Source organism: Myotis myotis, unplaced genomic scaffold (genome assembly GCF_014108235.1).
Source record: "Myotis myotis isolate mMyoMyo1 unplaced genomic scaffold, mMyoMyo1.p scaffold_m19_p_5, whole genome shotgun sequence".
Lineage (NCBI taxonomy): Eukaryota > Metazoa > Chordata > Mammalia > Chiroptera > Vespertilionidae > Myotis > Myotis myotis.
The window spans coordinates 29504994-29520740 of record NW_023416357.1 but is presented as its reverse complement, the minus strand read 5'-3'; the positions used below and the strand labels follow the sequence as shown (position 1 = coordinate 29520740).

Sequence of the window (15747 nt, the reverse complement as noted above, 5' to 3'; positions counted from 1 at the left end):
TCCCATGTTAGATGTTGGTGCCCATGTTATTGCCGGTCCAGACCATACACTTTGAGGATAAGAGATCCACCATTTAACACTTTATTTATCACTTTTGACAACAATGTTAACAACAGCGAACACATGAGGAGCATTGTGCAGACAGACATTAGCTGTTTCACTAAAGGTTTGCAGGCCAGGCCTTGACAGCATCCCCAGAGGTGACCCCAAGCCTCGCACTCCGAGGGAGGGGGAGCAGGGCCCTCCCAACCCCACGGATGTTCCTGCTGAATGCCATTTAGACTTTCTGAGGCAGAACACCCAGGACATTGACGTGACTGTACCCATCACTCTGATAAAGTGATACACTCAGTACTCCCTAACAATAAGATGGTGTAAAAATATATTGCATGTATATATAAATTTTATTTCCCTTTCCTGAAAAAACTTAGTACAAACTAGTAGTATATGATCACTTTCAAGTTTATTTTAAGTTGTGCAGGTTTCCTTTGTTTGGCTTGGTTTGGTTTTTCAAAAGTCTAAAGGAAGAGAGAGCGTTAACTAAAGCATCTCCAAACACAGTGACCACTGCCTGGCACGCCACCACCCGGCCACGCTCTCCACGTGCTCACAGACAAAGGCCAGGCCCCTGGACCACCAGATTTCATAGAGTGTTCAGTGGTAAATCAGTGGAAGGAAACTACTCAGGGTAATCATTTCACAGTACAGCTAAATTGTCAACCTGTACTGTATTGAACAGGTGACAACAGGGTGCCCCCATACGGTGTGTGCTGCAGGACAGGGAGTAGCCAGCTTGTGTATAAATACCCAGGAGGGAATGAACACAAGTGGGTCCTCAAGGGCTCACCTGTCAAGGGCCAGATGGTGAATATTTTAGGTTTCATGGGTCATGGCATCTGTGTCAACTCCCCAAGTGCCAATGTCGCTGCAAAAGCAGCCACAGACAGTATATAATATAAGCACACGGGTGTGGCCTGTCCCATTAAAACTATTCACAGAAATAGGCGATTGTACTGGCCCCGGGGGTTGGTGAGCCTCTGCCTGCTGCCACGGTCTCTGTCCACTCAGACGGTCAGACGGCCACTGGCCTGCCCGGAGCTCTCAGCCACTGGGACACAGCGGCGAGGAGCACAGACAGGCAGCGAGCCATGCCAGTGGAAGGCCTCCATGGACCTTTCCCCGACGGGTCAGCATCTGCTGTAATTTTCACCTGTCTCAAAACTCAAGCCCGAGAATATTAAAGGTGTAAAAATACTCCAGTATAAATATATATCTTACTATAATATTTTAAAATTATGTAATTTGAACTTCAGTTTTGGTAAAGCTAACTCTATTCCTGACTACTGCCCAGTTGTGTTAAATAGAAATAAATAAGTATTCCGGTATAATCAGTGTTCTCAAATGCACTCCTTCTGTTCTCTGCTGATGTTCAGACACTGTTGCACTGGCCTCCCCTCGGAACGCATCCCGTCTCCCGGGTGTCCTCCCCTCGGAACGCATCCCGTCTCCCGGGTGTCCTCCCCTGGGAACGCATCCCGTCTCCCGGTGTCCTCCCCTCGGAACGCATCCCGTCTCCCGGGTGTCCTCCCCTGGGAACGCATCCCGTCTCCCGGTGTCCTCCCCTCGGAACGCATCCCGTCTCCCGGTGTCCTCCCCTCGGAACGCATCCCGTCTCCCGGTGTCCTCCCCTGGGAACGCATCCCGTCTCCCGGTGTCCTCCCCTCGGAACGCATCCCGTCTCCCGGTGTCCTCGCCTCGGAACGCATCCCGTCTCCCGGGTGTCCTCCCCTCGGAACGCATCCCGTCTCCCGGGTGTCCTCCCCTCGGAACGCATCCCGTCTCCCGGGTGTCCTCCCCTCGGAACGCATCCCGTCTCCCGGGTGTCCTCCCCTCGGAACGCATCCCGTCTCCCGGGTGTCCTCCCCTCGGAACGCATCCCGTCTCCCGGGTGTCCTCCCCTCGGAACGCATCCCGTCTCCCGGGTGTCCTCCCCTCGGAACGCATCCCGTCTCCCGGGTGTCCTCCCCTCGGAACGCATCCCGTCTCCCGGGTGTCCTCCCCTCGGAACGCATCCCGTCTCCCGGGTGTCCTCCCCTCGGAACGCGGCCTGTCTCCTGGGGTATCCTCCCCTCGGAACGCGGCCTGTCTCCTGGGTGCCTGCTGTGCAGTTTCTTTTGTTCACAGATAGATATTTAATTTCTAAGTGACCATGGTTAGAAGCTGACTGGCATTGCATAAGAACATGCAGCACAGACACACACTGCCTACGTATTCACAATACTCAGAACCCGGTGGAGGGACATGCATGTGTGTCGGTTTTGTGCAGTGAAGTTGGAGTTGAGAAGCTACACACAGACGCAATGATGCACTCACCAGGCGATTAAAGGAGCAGAACGGTGAATACTGAGTCCGCATGACTTAGCCCTTCTTCCTCCTTCTCTGACAGAGAGGGGTGGGTGGGTTTTCAAAGCTCTACTTTGACTGGAGAACAATGTGTCCTGGCTTGTGTGTGAGCCTGACGCAGCCTGGGGACGGGCAGGGGACGCAGGGCAACCGCAGCGCCTGTGTGGCCAGCGGGACTGCGGAGCTGTGGACAGACTCCCGGCCCGGGCGTGTGGGGAGTCGGGCCCAGGGTGTGGGGCTCTCCCCTGAGCTTGGGTGGGCGGGGATGGGGAGGGCCACTGACAGGGAGCAGCTGTGTGCTCTTGATTTCATTCAGAAAACCCCAAAAGAACCTGCTGCTATCAGGGTGAGCAGAGCATTCTGACATTTTCCTCAAGTGGGCCAAGGGTTTCCTATCAAGTAGCTCACCTCCACCAGCCTGAGGGGGTGGGTTGGTGCTCCTCGGCCAGGGCTGCCGCAGGGGGCCGTGGGGGGTCCAGTTCTGAGGCGGCACCGTGGGAGAAAGCACGGGCTGCCACGGGGTCGGAGGACAGACTCACGTTGTTTCTTTTGCTCAGACCCCATTTCCCAGGGTGCTCCGGCAGCTGGCCCTCGTCCGAGGCTGGAACCTTTGTGTGGAGCTGTTCTCGCCTGAAGACAGCGCTCTGGGACAGGACACCTGTCCTGGTGCTGGCACCTCTCTCCCGGGTCCAGCAGGCAAGGAAGGGCTGAGAAGGGCCTGCACCCATGGCAGGCCCAGGTGACATCTGCCTCGGTGGGCTGTGGCGTGGGCAGCCTTTGCCAGCGTGCATGTGGCCGAGGCCCTGCCGATTCCAGTGTCTGTGACGAGGGGAACGGGGCTGCCCAGGGGCAGGAGAAAAGCAGCCTGACCAGGAGCCCACGGCATGCCCCCATGGCAGTGCCGCCACGCATGGGGGGAAATGTGGCCACGGAAGAAAACCTCGCCAGCGCTGGAACACGAGGGCTGTGGTTTGTGATCAGCTTATTGTCAAGAAACACTGCACGTTCAGTTGCCTTCAGACACTTTTCCACAGGTTACTCTTGCCTTTGGGTTTCCCCTAAAGGCCCAGCCTGGGGGAGGAGGGAGGCACAGGGTGGGGACTGGCATCTTGCCTGCCTTTGTCCAGCCCCGGTCCTCAGTTTCCTCACTGCAGAGTAGCCTTGCTGGCAGCCTAGGATCCCCAAGTTAGAAACTTTCAAGACAATGGTGAGATTAGCCCTAGAAGTGGCCCTCGGAGCCTGTGCTCCATCCCCTGGGCTCCAATGCCACACGCTGTGAGCTCCCAGGACCTCCGAATGAAGCTGTCCACAGAGGCGGATGGGGGATGGTGAGGGGAGGCCGGTGTGCGAGGGGTCTGGTGGAGACACAGCTGGAGATGCTGGCCCTGGGCCTTTCCCAGCCCCAGCGGTGACCAGCCCGTGTGCTGTGGCGGTGCTGGTCCATGCTTCAGCTGCCCGTGCTGGGCCAGGCCGTGACCAGGAAGAAGTGCAGAGCAGACACTGGCTGTGGAAGCATCTTCTGAGACTGCCGTGGGCTTTTCCCAGGACCGGCTCCAGGACCACATAGCCAGAAGGTGACGCACCAGGCTGTGGCTGCATTTATGCAAATGGAGTGTTGCCTTGTGGCCACTGTGAAAGCGCTCGCCAACCCCAGCATATGTGTGGGCCTTTCGGGGAGGCCCTCCCTGGCCTGGTCTTGTTGTGCAGTTTCCTGTACTCCCAGGTCGGGGGAGTTCAGAGAGGCAAGAATTAACTGCAGAGGCTGGAGCCACAGAGATTTGTGCTGCACTGTGAGCAAAGGGAGTAGCCACGGCGACTGCTGCCTCGAGGCCCTGATTTCAGAACAGGGATGGGCAGAAGATGCCCCATCACACACCTGTCTGTGGGGGAGCCTCAGGGCCAACAGGGCCAACAGGGAGAGAGAGTCACAGACACGGGATATTCTGATTCTTCCCTGATCCGCTCTGGGAATAAATACACAGTCACTGTTTCTTCTGATTTCTTCTTTTCTTTAAAAAGCAAAAGGAAATGACCTGTCCTTAGTGTCCAATTTAAAAACTTCTAACTTCACACTTCAGATCACTTTCCTTTGGTCTCCTGTGGAGCATCCTTTCACGGGCTCACCTTCCTTTGCACACCAGCCTTCGCTCATATGACCGTCCTCGGCACAGACCTGGTTGGTGGGCGTGTGTGTGTAAGCATGTGTGTGTGAGTGGATGTGGGGGGGGGGGCATGAGCATGTGTAAGCATGTGTCCATGAGTGCGTGAGTGTGTGTGTGTGTAAGCATGCACCTGTGTGTCGCACATCTGAACGGAGCCCTCAGAGATGTCCCTGTGTCCTGTTCGAGGTTCACGTCATCTCCCTGGTGCTGCTGGTTAGTGCATTAGTGCATGTTGCCCTCATGGTTCCTGGGCAGGTCTGCTGGTCAGGAGGTCAGCATCACCTCTGGCAGGGTCTGTCCCACCTGCTCCTTCAAAACACCCCTTTCACCTGCAAACCAGGTGGCCCATGTGGTCTGGATCCAGGAAACACTTTGGAAATGACCACCCCTTAGCTTCCCGACGTGGGATGAGGCAGGTGCATTAGAGGAAGGTCAGTGAGTTCAGGGGCTGCACCTGGGGTAGGAGAGGAGCGTGCCGGGGCTCCAGGCAGGAGGAGGTCTGGGAGTCACCCACAGCCCCTCCACCCCAGCGTCTGAGTTCTGCCCCAGTGAGCCCAGGAATGTAAAGAAGTGTGAGGTGATGTGGGGCCAGCAAAGGAAGAAGGCCCTGTCCCCGGGAAACTGGCTACTTGCCCCCCTGCACCTTCTGGTCGTAGGTGCCCGCGTGCTTGTAGCCTGGCACGTAGCCCGACTCGTCCACCAGGTCCACGCGGCCGGCCTTGCCCTTGCCCCTGCCTGATGGGTCGAAGCGCTCCTTGTGGGAGCCTGTGAACTTGGTGGTGTCCGTGAGCCGTGACACGGTGGGCGAGGAGATGGCTTTCTGCGGGAGAGCAGGGAGAGACGTTAACTGCCGTCACGCCGCAGGAGAAAGAATGGGTATGTCAGGGAGCCAGAGAGGGGAACCAAAGGGGCTAGGCCCGACCATAAGGGGTGCTAATGCTCCTGGAATCCACTCTCAACCTAGCCCGGGGAGGTGGCCTGGGCCGGCCCACACTGGGGATTAAGGCTCTCACCCCGTCTTTAGGGCACTGCCATCTGTCCCCACGACCCCATGGACCCCATTTCCCGAGGGACCCGCCCAGTGGCCCCGCTCACCGTCACTCCTGAGATGATGGGGGCCTTGCCCTCGATGAGCCTGTGCACCTCTCGCACGGCCTCCTCGCTGCTCTTGTCCTTGAATCTCTTCTTGGAGAGCTCCTCCAGCGCCTCCTTGAACTGCTCGAACGTGATGGTCCGACAGGACTTGCCCCTGCAGGGAGAGGGGGCTTGGGCACCGGACCCAGGACCCAGTGACCTTGGGGAACCCTAACCCTGCCTGGGCATCCACTGACATCGGGGGACCCACACCAGAAAGTGAGCCTAACATTAAAACACAGAACATGCCCTTCCCCCTGCAGTGTTTACCCCCAACAGTCCGTCGCCATTGGCAACAGCAGCAAATATAAATTGTCTTGGAAAAAAGCTTAAAGGAAGCACATCCTTTATGAACAACTGGACATTCAAACAGAGCCGTTGTCTGGTTCTAAATGGGGCATGTGTGTGGCCTCCACTTGGGAGGACTTTCAAAGAAAAGTTAGGGTGAGAAGCCCGTCAGATCCGAACCACAGGGAAGAGGCTTTGGTCCTGGCTGGCAGGCAGTGTTGGGTCATGGTCACCACCCAGGGACAAGAGGGGGCACTCCCAGGATGCCTGGCAAGGTGTGCCCAGGGCCCGCACATCAGGCCCACCACCCAGGACCCTGCTGCCCCCTGCCCAGAGGCCACGCAGCCTGACCAGTGCCAGTCCAGATGAGCAGCACAGGTGAGCCACGGGGCTGGGCAGGGCCTACGTGCAACCCTTCATCCAGACGCACCGATGACAGCACAGAGTTTCCCATGGGAGGTCAGTCCAACACTCTAACCTGGCTTTTCACCTTTTATCATTTTAACTAAAAAAGCATTTTTGCCATTTTAACTGGATCTTCCCCGGTTCAAAATGGCAAACATGTTTTCCACATAAGAGCAAAGGCTATTCAACGGAGCAAGGATCGCCTTTCACCAATTGGACATCCGCGTAAAATAAGGAGCTTCGACCTGTGCCTCTCACCATATACCAAGGCTAACTCAACGTGGGTCAGTCTAAACTTATTATAAACCTAAAACTATAGAACTTCTGGAACAACATCTAAGAAAATACTTATGACCTCAGTTAGAGATATCTTAGAAATGAGACCAGAAAACAGTCCATCCAAAAAAAAGGATGAATTTTATAACTATTCAAAAGACACTGTAATGCAAAGACAAGCCACAGACTGGGAGAAATACTCGCAAAACATGTCTGATAAAGGACTGTATTGGAAATATATGAAGAACTCTGAAAACGCAACAAGAAGAAGAAATCCAGTGTAAACAATTGGACAAAATATTTGAACCAGACACTTCACCAAGATCGGTGGGTGGCAAACAAGCACATGGAGAGACCATGTCGTCAGTTCCAGGAGAGACGCCACACACCCACAGGGGGCCCCAGTGACTAGAGGACTGTGACGACATCCCCGGTGCTGGGGAGATGCGGGGCTCTGGGGCTCTGGGGCTCAATCCGACGCAGCCGGTGGGAACACAGCGTGGCGGCCACTGTGGAAGGCTGTCTGGCAGTTTCTTAAAGGTCACACCTATGGCATGACCCTGAGACCCACTCCTGAGTTCTCACTCAAGAGCAATGAAGACAAGCTCATGCATTATTGCCTCCCTACTCACAGTTCTGCTCATAGTCACCAAGACCCAGAAACAGCCCCTGCCCTTCAGCAATGGATGAACAAGCATGCCCCCAGCAAGCACAGGGGTTCCCTCTCACATTACACTTGTGTCTGAAGACCGGGCCATGCTGATTGGCCCATGGGCAGGACACTGCTGATTGGAGGTTGCAGCCCAACTTCACCCTCGGGGAGACCATTCGGGCAGGAGGGATGGGCCCTCAGGCACATTCAGAGCCATCTGACCCGAGGGCGTTTGCATGGACAAGGACCACAGGGCAGGGGCTGGGTAACGGGCTGGACTGGGGTTTCCTTAGACCCACAGTGTTTGGTGGTGGGTTCTGCCCCTCAAAGCTCTCAGACAGCATCCACAGGCACGAAGTCTGTGGGCACAGAGGGCATTCCAGGGAAGCTGCCCTCAGCCTGGGGTGCCTGGAATGGTGTAAACACAGACTCTGGTCTTACTCCTGACCCTGCTGGTGGGTAACCTCTGGGGCCCGAGGGGGCCTGTTTGTCCTGGGCTGTCACAGGCACTCCTGTCTCCTATTCACGGCCTGCCCAGGCTGGCATGTGGACACCAGGCCTGACGGCTGGCCCGGTGACCAGCCGCTAGAGCGCACAGCCCTCTCTGGGCACTGCGGCACCAGGCGCCACCAGGGTGAGTCACTCCGGCCAGGGTGGGGGGGTGGCCCACAGGGACTCCCGTCAAAGGGCGCATTCAGATTGGGCTGACACACTGGTCCAGGTCCCTGACTTGGCCGCTCCACCTGGCTGGGCCAGGTGTCCCCCAGGATACCTCTGTGGCCGATAGGTGGGTCTTGGAGCCCTCCCCAGGGAACCTGGTGCCCTACTGCTGAGAGAGTCCCCCGGGAGTTCTACAGTGACAATGCCAGGCGCTTCCCCGGGACAGGATCACATCACGCTGCAGTCCACACAGAGCGAGCCTGTTCCCAAGTGCACACAGCGGTGTCCCCACAGCCCTCCACCCCCATAGCCCTGCTCAGAGGCTGTTGTTCTGCTGGAAAGCCAGACGCGAGGCCCCTGCGTCCCCTGGGCCTCCAGGCCCAACTCAGGGCAAGCAGGGAGGGGCTGGGCGAGCTGCTCCTGAAGGCCACCTAGGGACACGCGGGCCAGTTCAGCCCTCCCAGGACAGACCCAGGCTTGTGTGTCTCCAGGGCCAACACACAGGATGCACCCAGGATGGAGCACCCACCGTGACCCCCGTGCCCTCCTTGCCAGCAACTTCGAGTATCAGAGCAAACTGCACTCTCCCAGGCCCTTCTCTGAGGGGCATTGAGGGTGGAGGGGTGGGAGAGCCAGAGAAAGTGCTGGTTCTCCCAGGCTCCCCTGACCAGCAGCAGCTGGGACCTGGTGGCCTGTCCAGAGAGCAGCCAGGATGCCACTGTGGGCAGGAAGTGGGGTGTCGAGGGGAGATCTAAGGCACTGATGAAGGTCAGAGAGCTGGGAGCATCGGTAGCATCCCCATCATCCCCTGGGCCAGCGAGATGTGGGGGCACCTGGAGGAGCTGTCTTGGGGGGACGCACCCCTCGGGAAGCCCTGCCTGGAGGATTGCTTACTATGCTCGTGGAGGGCTCTCCTGGCAGACACTCGCCCTCACCCCTGCCCAGGGCCACTTCCTCCACTGACCACCCTGCCTGCCTGGGCCCCAGCAGGTTCAGAGTCAAGTGCAGGCCCAGCTGATAGCCACTCAAATCGTAGGTCTGGTTGCAGATGGCCCCGACCTGCCTGAAGGGACAGCTGTGACCTGCCCCACCCCCCACCCCCTCCTGCCCACCACATTCAGCTACTTCCCCTAAGGAGGAGAAAACACCCTCAGGGTTCTTCCTAACCCTAACTTCGTGTTTGCCTGGTCCAAGCCTGAGGTGGCTTGGACTTACCCTGGGAGGGGCAGGGCCCAGAGGCCCGGTGGACGCCTTGCACTGCTGCCAGTGGTCACCAGAGGGCCCCACAGAGAAGCACTCCCACCACAGCCACCCTGACACTGGGAGACCCCAACACGAAGCTGAAAGCACAGTGGGGGGGACTGGGTGCACCAACCCCAATGCCCCAACCGCACCGCCAGCCTGGAGGGAGGAGCAGGGGCTGCCCTTCCTCCCAGAGTGTGGCCATATCAGCTCTCGGAGACACCCCACCCCACACTCGAGCTTTGCTGGGGCTCCTACTATGGGCTTAGCCTGCTCTGGGCTCTGGATACCACTGGATGGCATGTAGGCCTCAGGCCTGTGCTTCTATGCTGAGCCTCTGGGGTGCACACCCATGGCCCAGGAGCCCCTGCTTCAGACAATTTCCGTGTGTCCTAGCTTTGACTGTAGCGTGTGTGGCAAGAATGGGGCAGCTTTCCAAGTCTTCAGTGACAGGGAGCCCCGCCCACCTGCTTCCTTCTAACCTGAGACCCAGATGCCAGACACAGGGGCTGAGCTGCCTCCCTGCACCAGTGTCACGAGAAACAGGCTGTTTTCTCTGCATGCACACAGCACCCACCAGACAGGCATGTGCAAGGGTCAGGAGAGGCTGCAGCAGAGACCCCGCCGTCCTCTGCCCCCTTGGTCTGTCCTTTCCACCTGCAGGGTGGGAACCGCATGCCTGACCCCACACATGCATACAGGATGGAAGGGGATGGTGCCGTCCATGGCCCCTCAAATGGGACTGTCAGGGTGACCCTCCTGCTTGTGCATATGAGGTCCTGATTAATTAATCTTTCAGACTGACCATCATCTGTCCTTTGGGGCGTGGAGGATGTCGGAGTCTTTGTCTAGGTAACAATAGTCTTCCATCTAGACCTGGTACAGAGCTGCAAGAAATTTGTTTAAAATTTAACACATAGTAACATCAAAACAAACAGGCACTGCCATGGCGACAGGACCTAAACAAAGGCTGCAGATACCCTGGCTGGCGTCACCGCCCAGAGCCCTGGCAACCACCCCCAAACAGAAGAGCTGCTCTTCTCTACCAAGTCAGCAACTTTGAGGTCTCGGCCCGTCCTGCAGGATCCTGTGACCCTACCCAAGGGCACTGTCCACCTCTCCTACCCAGGGACAAGGGCGTGAGTCCCTCCTACTGTAACCTGTGGTATCCAGCAAGCCACCCAAGCAGGGGGTTTCCCGCTCCCTTCTGGGGGCCCCTGTGGCCACCACAAACTGGTCTTCACTGTGTAGTGGCCACAACCCCTCAAGGGCCAGGCCACAGTTACCCATTCTCCCATTCCATGTCCCCCAAAGTGACCTGAGGCAGGGACACCAGGGGACCACGAATAGTCCTGGGCTCTGCAATGGGAGGCCCATCATGCCCAGGAGCTAAGATCCACGCCTCAACCTTGAGTCCAAGCAGCTGACATCCTGCCTCCCAGGATCAGCATGGGGAGCAGATGGAGTCCTTCCTGGTGCCCACTCACTCCTTGAAGCCAGTGCCCCCCATGTGGGTAATGGGGTGCACATGCCTCCTGCGCACAGGGTTTCTGGGCTCGTCCAGGGCAGCTGTCTTCTGAACGAGCCACCACCACACTTGCTACCTCTCCCCCTGCAAGGATATGGGCAGCCTGAGTTCTACCTGTGTGCACCTGCATGTATTGTGCATATGTGGTATGTGTGTGTGTGTGTGTGTGTGTGTGTGTGTGTGTGTGTGCGCACACGCGCGCGCGCACTGTGAGCTCATGTGCATAGGCAGGTCTGTGTACACATATGTGAGCTGTGTGCACATGTGTGTACATGCCTGCATGCAATAGCTTAAAGGCAACTTACTGCAGAAGGAATTAAGAGCGAGGAAAGAAGAATTGTCCCCACCTGCCCCAACACTTTGCATGTCTAGGCCAGTGCCAAGGGTGTGGGAACCTGTGGCACTCCTTGGTGGGGTGACCTGTCCCTGGACACAACACTCATCTCACCTGCCTCCAGCCCTTCCGTAACATCCCCCCACAGACACAGCTCTCGGGGTTCCTTTGCTCCTGGGTCTGTCCCTCTTTCTCTCCTGGACACACTGAGTTTACAAAGACCAATGCTAAAGGCCTGGAGACCTGCCCAAGAATTGGACAGAGGGCCCATGCTGGGCCTCATCCCAGGCCCTGCCACAGCTCCTCCTCCTCACCTGGCCCAGCTCCTGCTCCACCTCACAGGTTCCCACCTCCTCTTCCCCTCCACACCTGTGCCCTCCTCCTCTTCCTCACCTGCATCCCACCTCCTTACCTGCATCCAGCCCTTCCTTCAATTCCTGGCTCCACACCCTCCTCTAACCCTAGGCCTTGAAAAGGCACAGGCTCACAGGAAATGGATCGTCCACCAGGATCCCATACCCTGTGCTATTATGTTGTTGGGGCTCTGGCCCGACTGTAGTAAATCTGCAATGTTCCTCCACCTGTTCAGGTGAGACTGAGAGGCCGAGTCCCTCGACCTGGTGAATGCCAGTCTCCTGTGCTGGTGGTGACTAGGTCCTGATGGCTGGCCCTCAGGGACCACTTGTGGGGCCACCTCTACCCTGCCCCAGCCAGGCCACCCCGTGCAACCTCCCAGTTGGTGGGAATGAGCCAACCCCAGGAGGGCTGTCCCATGGCTCCATGGTGACTGGCCCGTCTGCCTGGCGTGGCTGTCTGGATGGTATGTCAGGCTGGGGAGTTGGGGAGACCTCACCATGATGGAGATACACCAGACATTTCCACAAGCAAAGTGGGGACATGAAGTCATAGGCTCTGGGGGTGCAAAGAAAAACTCTTTTTCACTGCCTCTGTGCTCAGAGGAGGATGGAGGGAGGGAGGAGCCAGGCCATTAGCAGGGAGGGCGCGGGGGCATCTGAGATGAAACATGGCAAGGTCACAGCAACAAATAACTAAAGGATCACACCAGCCTTGGTGGACGTAGGACAAAAATAAACTGAAATAAAGCCATTTTCTAGCAACAAGTATGACCTGGATAGAGAGGGCTGGACGCTTGATGGCCTTGGGGGTGCTGTTAATTTCCCCATGTGTGCTCATGGGTGCGGAGGGCAGGAGAATATTTTCATGCTCCAGAGATGCCCGGTGGAAAGGGAAGCGGGTGTTTGTAACCTTTCCTGGATATGCTCCCAATGTCCAGCAGAAAGGATGTGTGCAGGAGCACATGTACATGCACACACACGCGTGTCTCCACAGATGCACAGGAACATACACCTGCATGCACACAGATGTATGTGCATACGAGGAAGCACACTTCTCACAGTCACGGGGCCACAGCTGAAGGCTCAGGTGCTAACTGCTCTGTCACCCACACTCTTCTTCACGTGCCTCATTCCCAAACGAAAGGGGAGCCCCACAGAGGGGCTGCGGGCAGGGGCAGGCGAGATGCAGGTCAGACTGGGGGACAGGCTTCAGAGCGGCACCTCTCAGGCTCAGCCCACAGTGGGCCAGGAGCTCGGCCACTGAGACCCCTCCAAGCTCCCGAGGGCAGGGCAGCGCCCCCTCCCCCGGTCCCAGCTAACCCCAAGGCAGCCTGCTCTGGTTCCAATCCCTGGGCATCTGATTCTGGGAAGGGAAGGATCTTGAAGCATCACACTTCCTCACAGCCCGTTAAGATACAAAATCCACCCGCGGACCCTGGATTGCGGCCTGGCTGACCACAGGCCTTCAGGAAGCTGGCTGTGTGGTGAGAGAGCTCAGCTCACTTACTTGATTTTGCTGAATACGATGTCCACGTCGGTGACAGTCACGTTCTTCCCGTCGATCACCTGGCAGTCCTTGCACAGTTTCGACCAGTTCTTGCCATGCATCTCCTTCCCGGTGGCTCTGGTGTCCCCATGCACCGCGAACCGCCGGAAGGCCTCCTCCAGGGCACTGAGCTCCTGGGCCGAGGCGGCCGCCCCCTCGTTGGCACCTTCTGACTCCAGTGACAGCCTCTTAGCTGCTTTGTCCTTGGCAGAGTCCGCTGGGGATTTGGGGGGTGTCTTGTTGGCAGCCTTGGTGGGCTTGGCCTTGCTGTCAGCCATGTTTCTGGTGGAGAAAGGAGAGAAGAAAGGGGTTATTCTGTTTCTTCGGGGCCGCTGCCCAAGGCTCCTCCAACTCACTCACAGGACAGGAGGCTGGCAGGTGCCTGGGATGTAGCAGGGCCCCTGGGGCCCCTTGGAGCCGAACCCTGGGCAAGAGGGGGCAGAACCCCTGCCCAGGGGCCACAGCAGGATGGTGAGCACTTGTCCTGCTGCTGAACATGACCTGTCCCGCAAGCACCAGCACCCTGACAGCCATTGCTGGGTTAAGGACCCCAAATAGTCAAAGCCATCCGCAATTGGCAGGGCCATGGTAGTGCACCCAGCTCAGACACCTGGGGCTCAGGGCCCCTTCCTTGTCACTTGCCCATCACGGTCTCCTCCCTGGGCCACACCTGCTGGGTGACTCCCCAGAAAGACATCCTTCCTGGGGTCCACAGAGTGATGCCATCCTTGGGGAGGGGGTATCCAGAATCGGCTGCTACTTCACCTCAGGGCTGAGCCTGCTGCCCCCCTGCGAGTAGGAGAGGGACACCCCAGGGCGTCAGCCAGGTGCAGGGGGGGGGGGACTGCATGCACTGGAGGAAAGCCACCATTGAGGGTCCTGTGTGGGGAGATGGGGTGTCTGCACTGACCTTCCCGTGAGGCTCTGCCTCTGTAAGGTGCCAGATCCCCAAAGCTGGGCTGGGTCCCCGGGGGCTCAGAAGATAGGAGCCCGTGCTGCCTCTAGCGGGTTTCATGAGCACAGAACGCAATGCAGCCATGCAGCCTCCCACTGCATCAGGCCACGGCCAGGGCAAGACCACGAGATGCCAGCCCCATGTAAGATCCCCATGGGTCCCTGAGGAGTGGCTCATCTCTGTATGCCTCCCTGAGAAAGGTCACTGCTGGGGCTCAATGAGAGGTTAGAACTCGGGACCCACTGGCGCACAACACACAATCCAGGGGTAGTCTGTGCAAGCTTGCTCACAGCTCTGCCATTCACTGAACATCCCCATCAATCTATCTTCTCAACACCCTTTAGGACAGAGGAAGATGGGCGACTGGGCATTGTGGGGGGTCCTGGTGGCCCTGCTGAACTCAAGATACTACAGATTCCCAACAGGAAGGAGTCAAATGCCCTCCGCCATTGGACTGGATGTTCTCAGGGGCCTCGGGGGCTGTGGTCCCACTCTGTCCCCCATCCTCTGTGATGGCGCAAAAAGGGCACCGGCTGCTGAGAGAGATCCTGGACCCCCGGTGATGGAGCACAGCCATGTAAGTGTCAGTTGGACAGCACTTCCGGCTTCCCACAGGGCTCAGGGGCGGGGCAGGGGCGCTATCCCTCCAAGGAATCCAGTGCCAAGGTGAGGAGTCAGGTGGCGGCAGAATTGCTTCCAGGTTTATTACTGACACTATTTCTCTGTCTGAAACAGGAGTTTCTTGAGAGGTCGGCTGAGCATCTCTTCAGCACTCAGTGCCCAGGAAGGAAACATGGCTGAGCAGTTACAAGAAGCATGAGCTGACTTGTGGGAATGCGCACGAGCATTCAACTTGGTCAAAGAGGAAGAAACCTCCTGTGATGCTTCCAGCTCAGTGCATGGTCCAGGAAGCGCCGTATCGTGAGAAGAAAGCACCCCTGAGTGCATTGGGGATCGCTGGCTCTGGTGTCGGAACTGTGGGCATTCTTCTTGTGCTTTTCTGTATTTTGCAACTTTCCTAGCAGCACTATTTTATAGCAAGAACCTGGATGGGGGAAGCCAGGGCTCCTCCCCAAAGCCCCCCCCCCCCCCCCGCCGCGTCCCCCAACACACACCCCGCTCAGTGTCTGGGGCTGAGCCAGCCCTCCAGGGAACCAACAGCAAGCCCCCCCCCCCCCACAAGCCACGTGTGGCGGGACTGGGCACCCCACCAATGACAAGAACAAAACGAATCCCTGTGAAGTGCTCTGAGCACATGCTGAACAGATACACTGATCCTGGAACGCAGAGTGGGCTCTCTGAGAGCCTCAGCCCCCAAGGATCCCGAGGATAAAGGACACCAGGGGCGGCCGGGAGGGGGTGAACACCAACCTGCTCAGGCACCACACATCCCTCGGCCCAACTCGTGCTGGGCACGGGGCTTTAACGAGTCCATGAAAAAGTGAGAGGGATGGAATAGATGTGAAAAAGTTCTGCTGTCATAGCTTTACTTTCCAGCTGAATACAGGCAATAAAGAGGTAAACAAACATAAATGGTATGACATCAGGTAGTGAGAGGTGCACCGAGGAGAATGAAGGCCGGTAAGAGGGCAATGGTGAGTGTGATTTTAGACGAATTGGAGGGGAAGCCTGAGTGGAGGCTGGATCCGCAGGAAGGCACCGGCATGTGGCTGCTATGCATGAAGCGTCTGCCACAAATGCTGCCCTGAATCCCACCGGACAGTTGAGGTTGCTCCCAGACGGAAAACCCCACCTGGTCTCCATCTGCTGCCCTGGGCAGCAGAAGAAAGGGGCCCATGCTTTAAA

The 15747-nt window shown here is 57.6% G+C and overlaps 1 protein-coding gene across 7 annotated transcripts in view; it reads right to left on the bottom strand.

Moving 5' to 3' along the window:
• The window catches only part of LOC118655822 (tubulin polymerization promoting protein), a 54182-nt gene that overhangs the window by 21192 nt on the left and 17243 nt on the right, over positions 1-15747 (bottom strand). For 4 of the 7 annotated variants that reach the window (XR_004967406.1, XR_004967407.1, XR_004967409.1 and 1 more), the window contains exons 2-4: positions 12948-13268; positions 5661-5814; positions 2943-5385 (exon numbers count right to left, since the gene is read on the bottom strand). Coding sequence is in view for 1 of the 7 variants with exons in the window: in XM_036308240.1 (XP_036164133.1) it covers positions 5191-5385; positions 5661-5814; positions 12948-13264 (666 nt within the window). In the remaining 6 variants the exon portion in view is untranslated. Of the gene's footprint in view, positions 1-67; positions 5386-5660; positions 5815-10027; positions 10110-12947; positions 13269-15747 lie in introns of those variants that run through there. The other 3 variants (XR_004967405.1, XM_036308240.1, XR_004967410.1) reach the window with 3 other exon arrangements.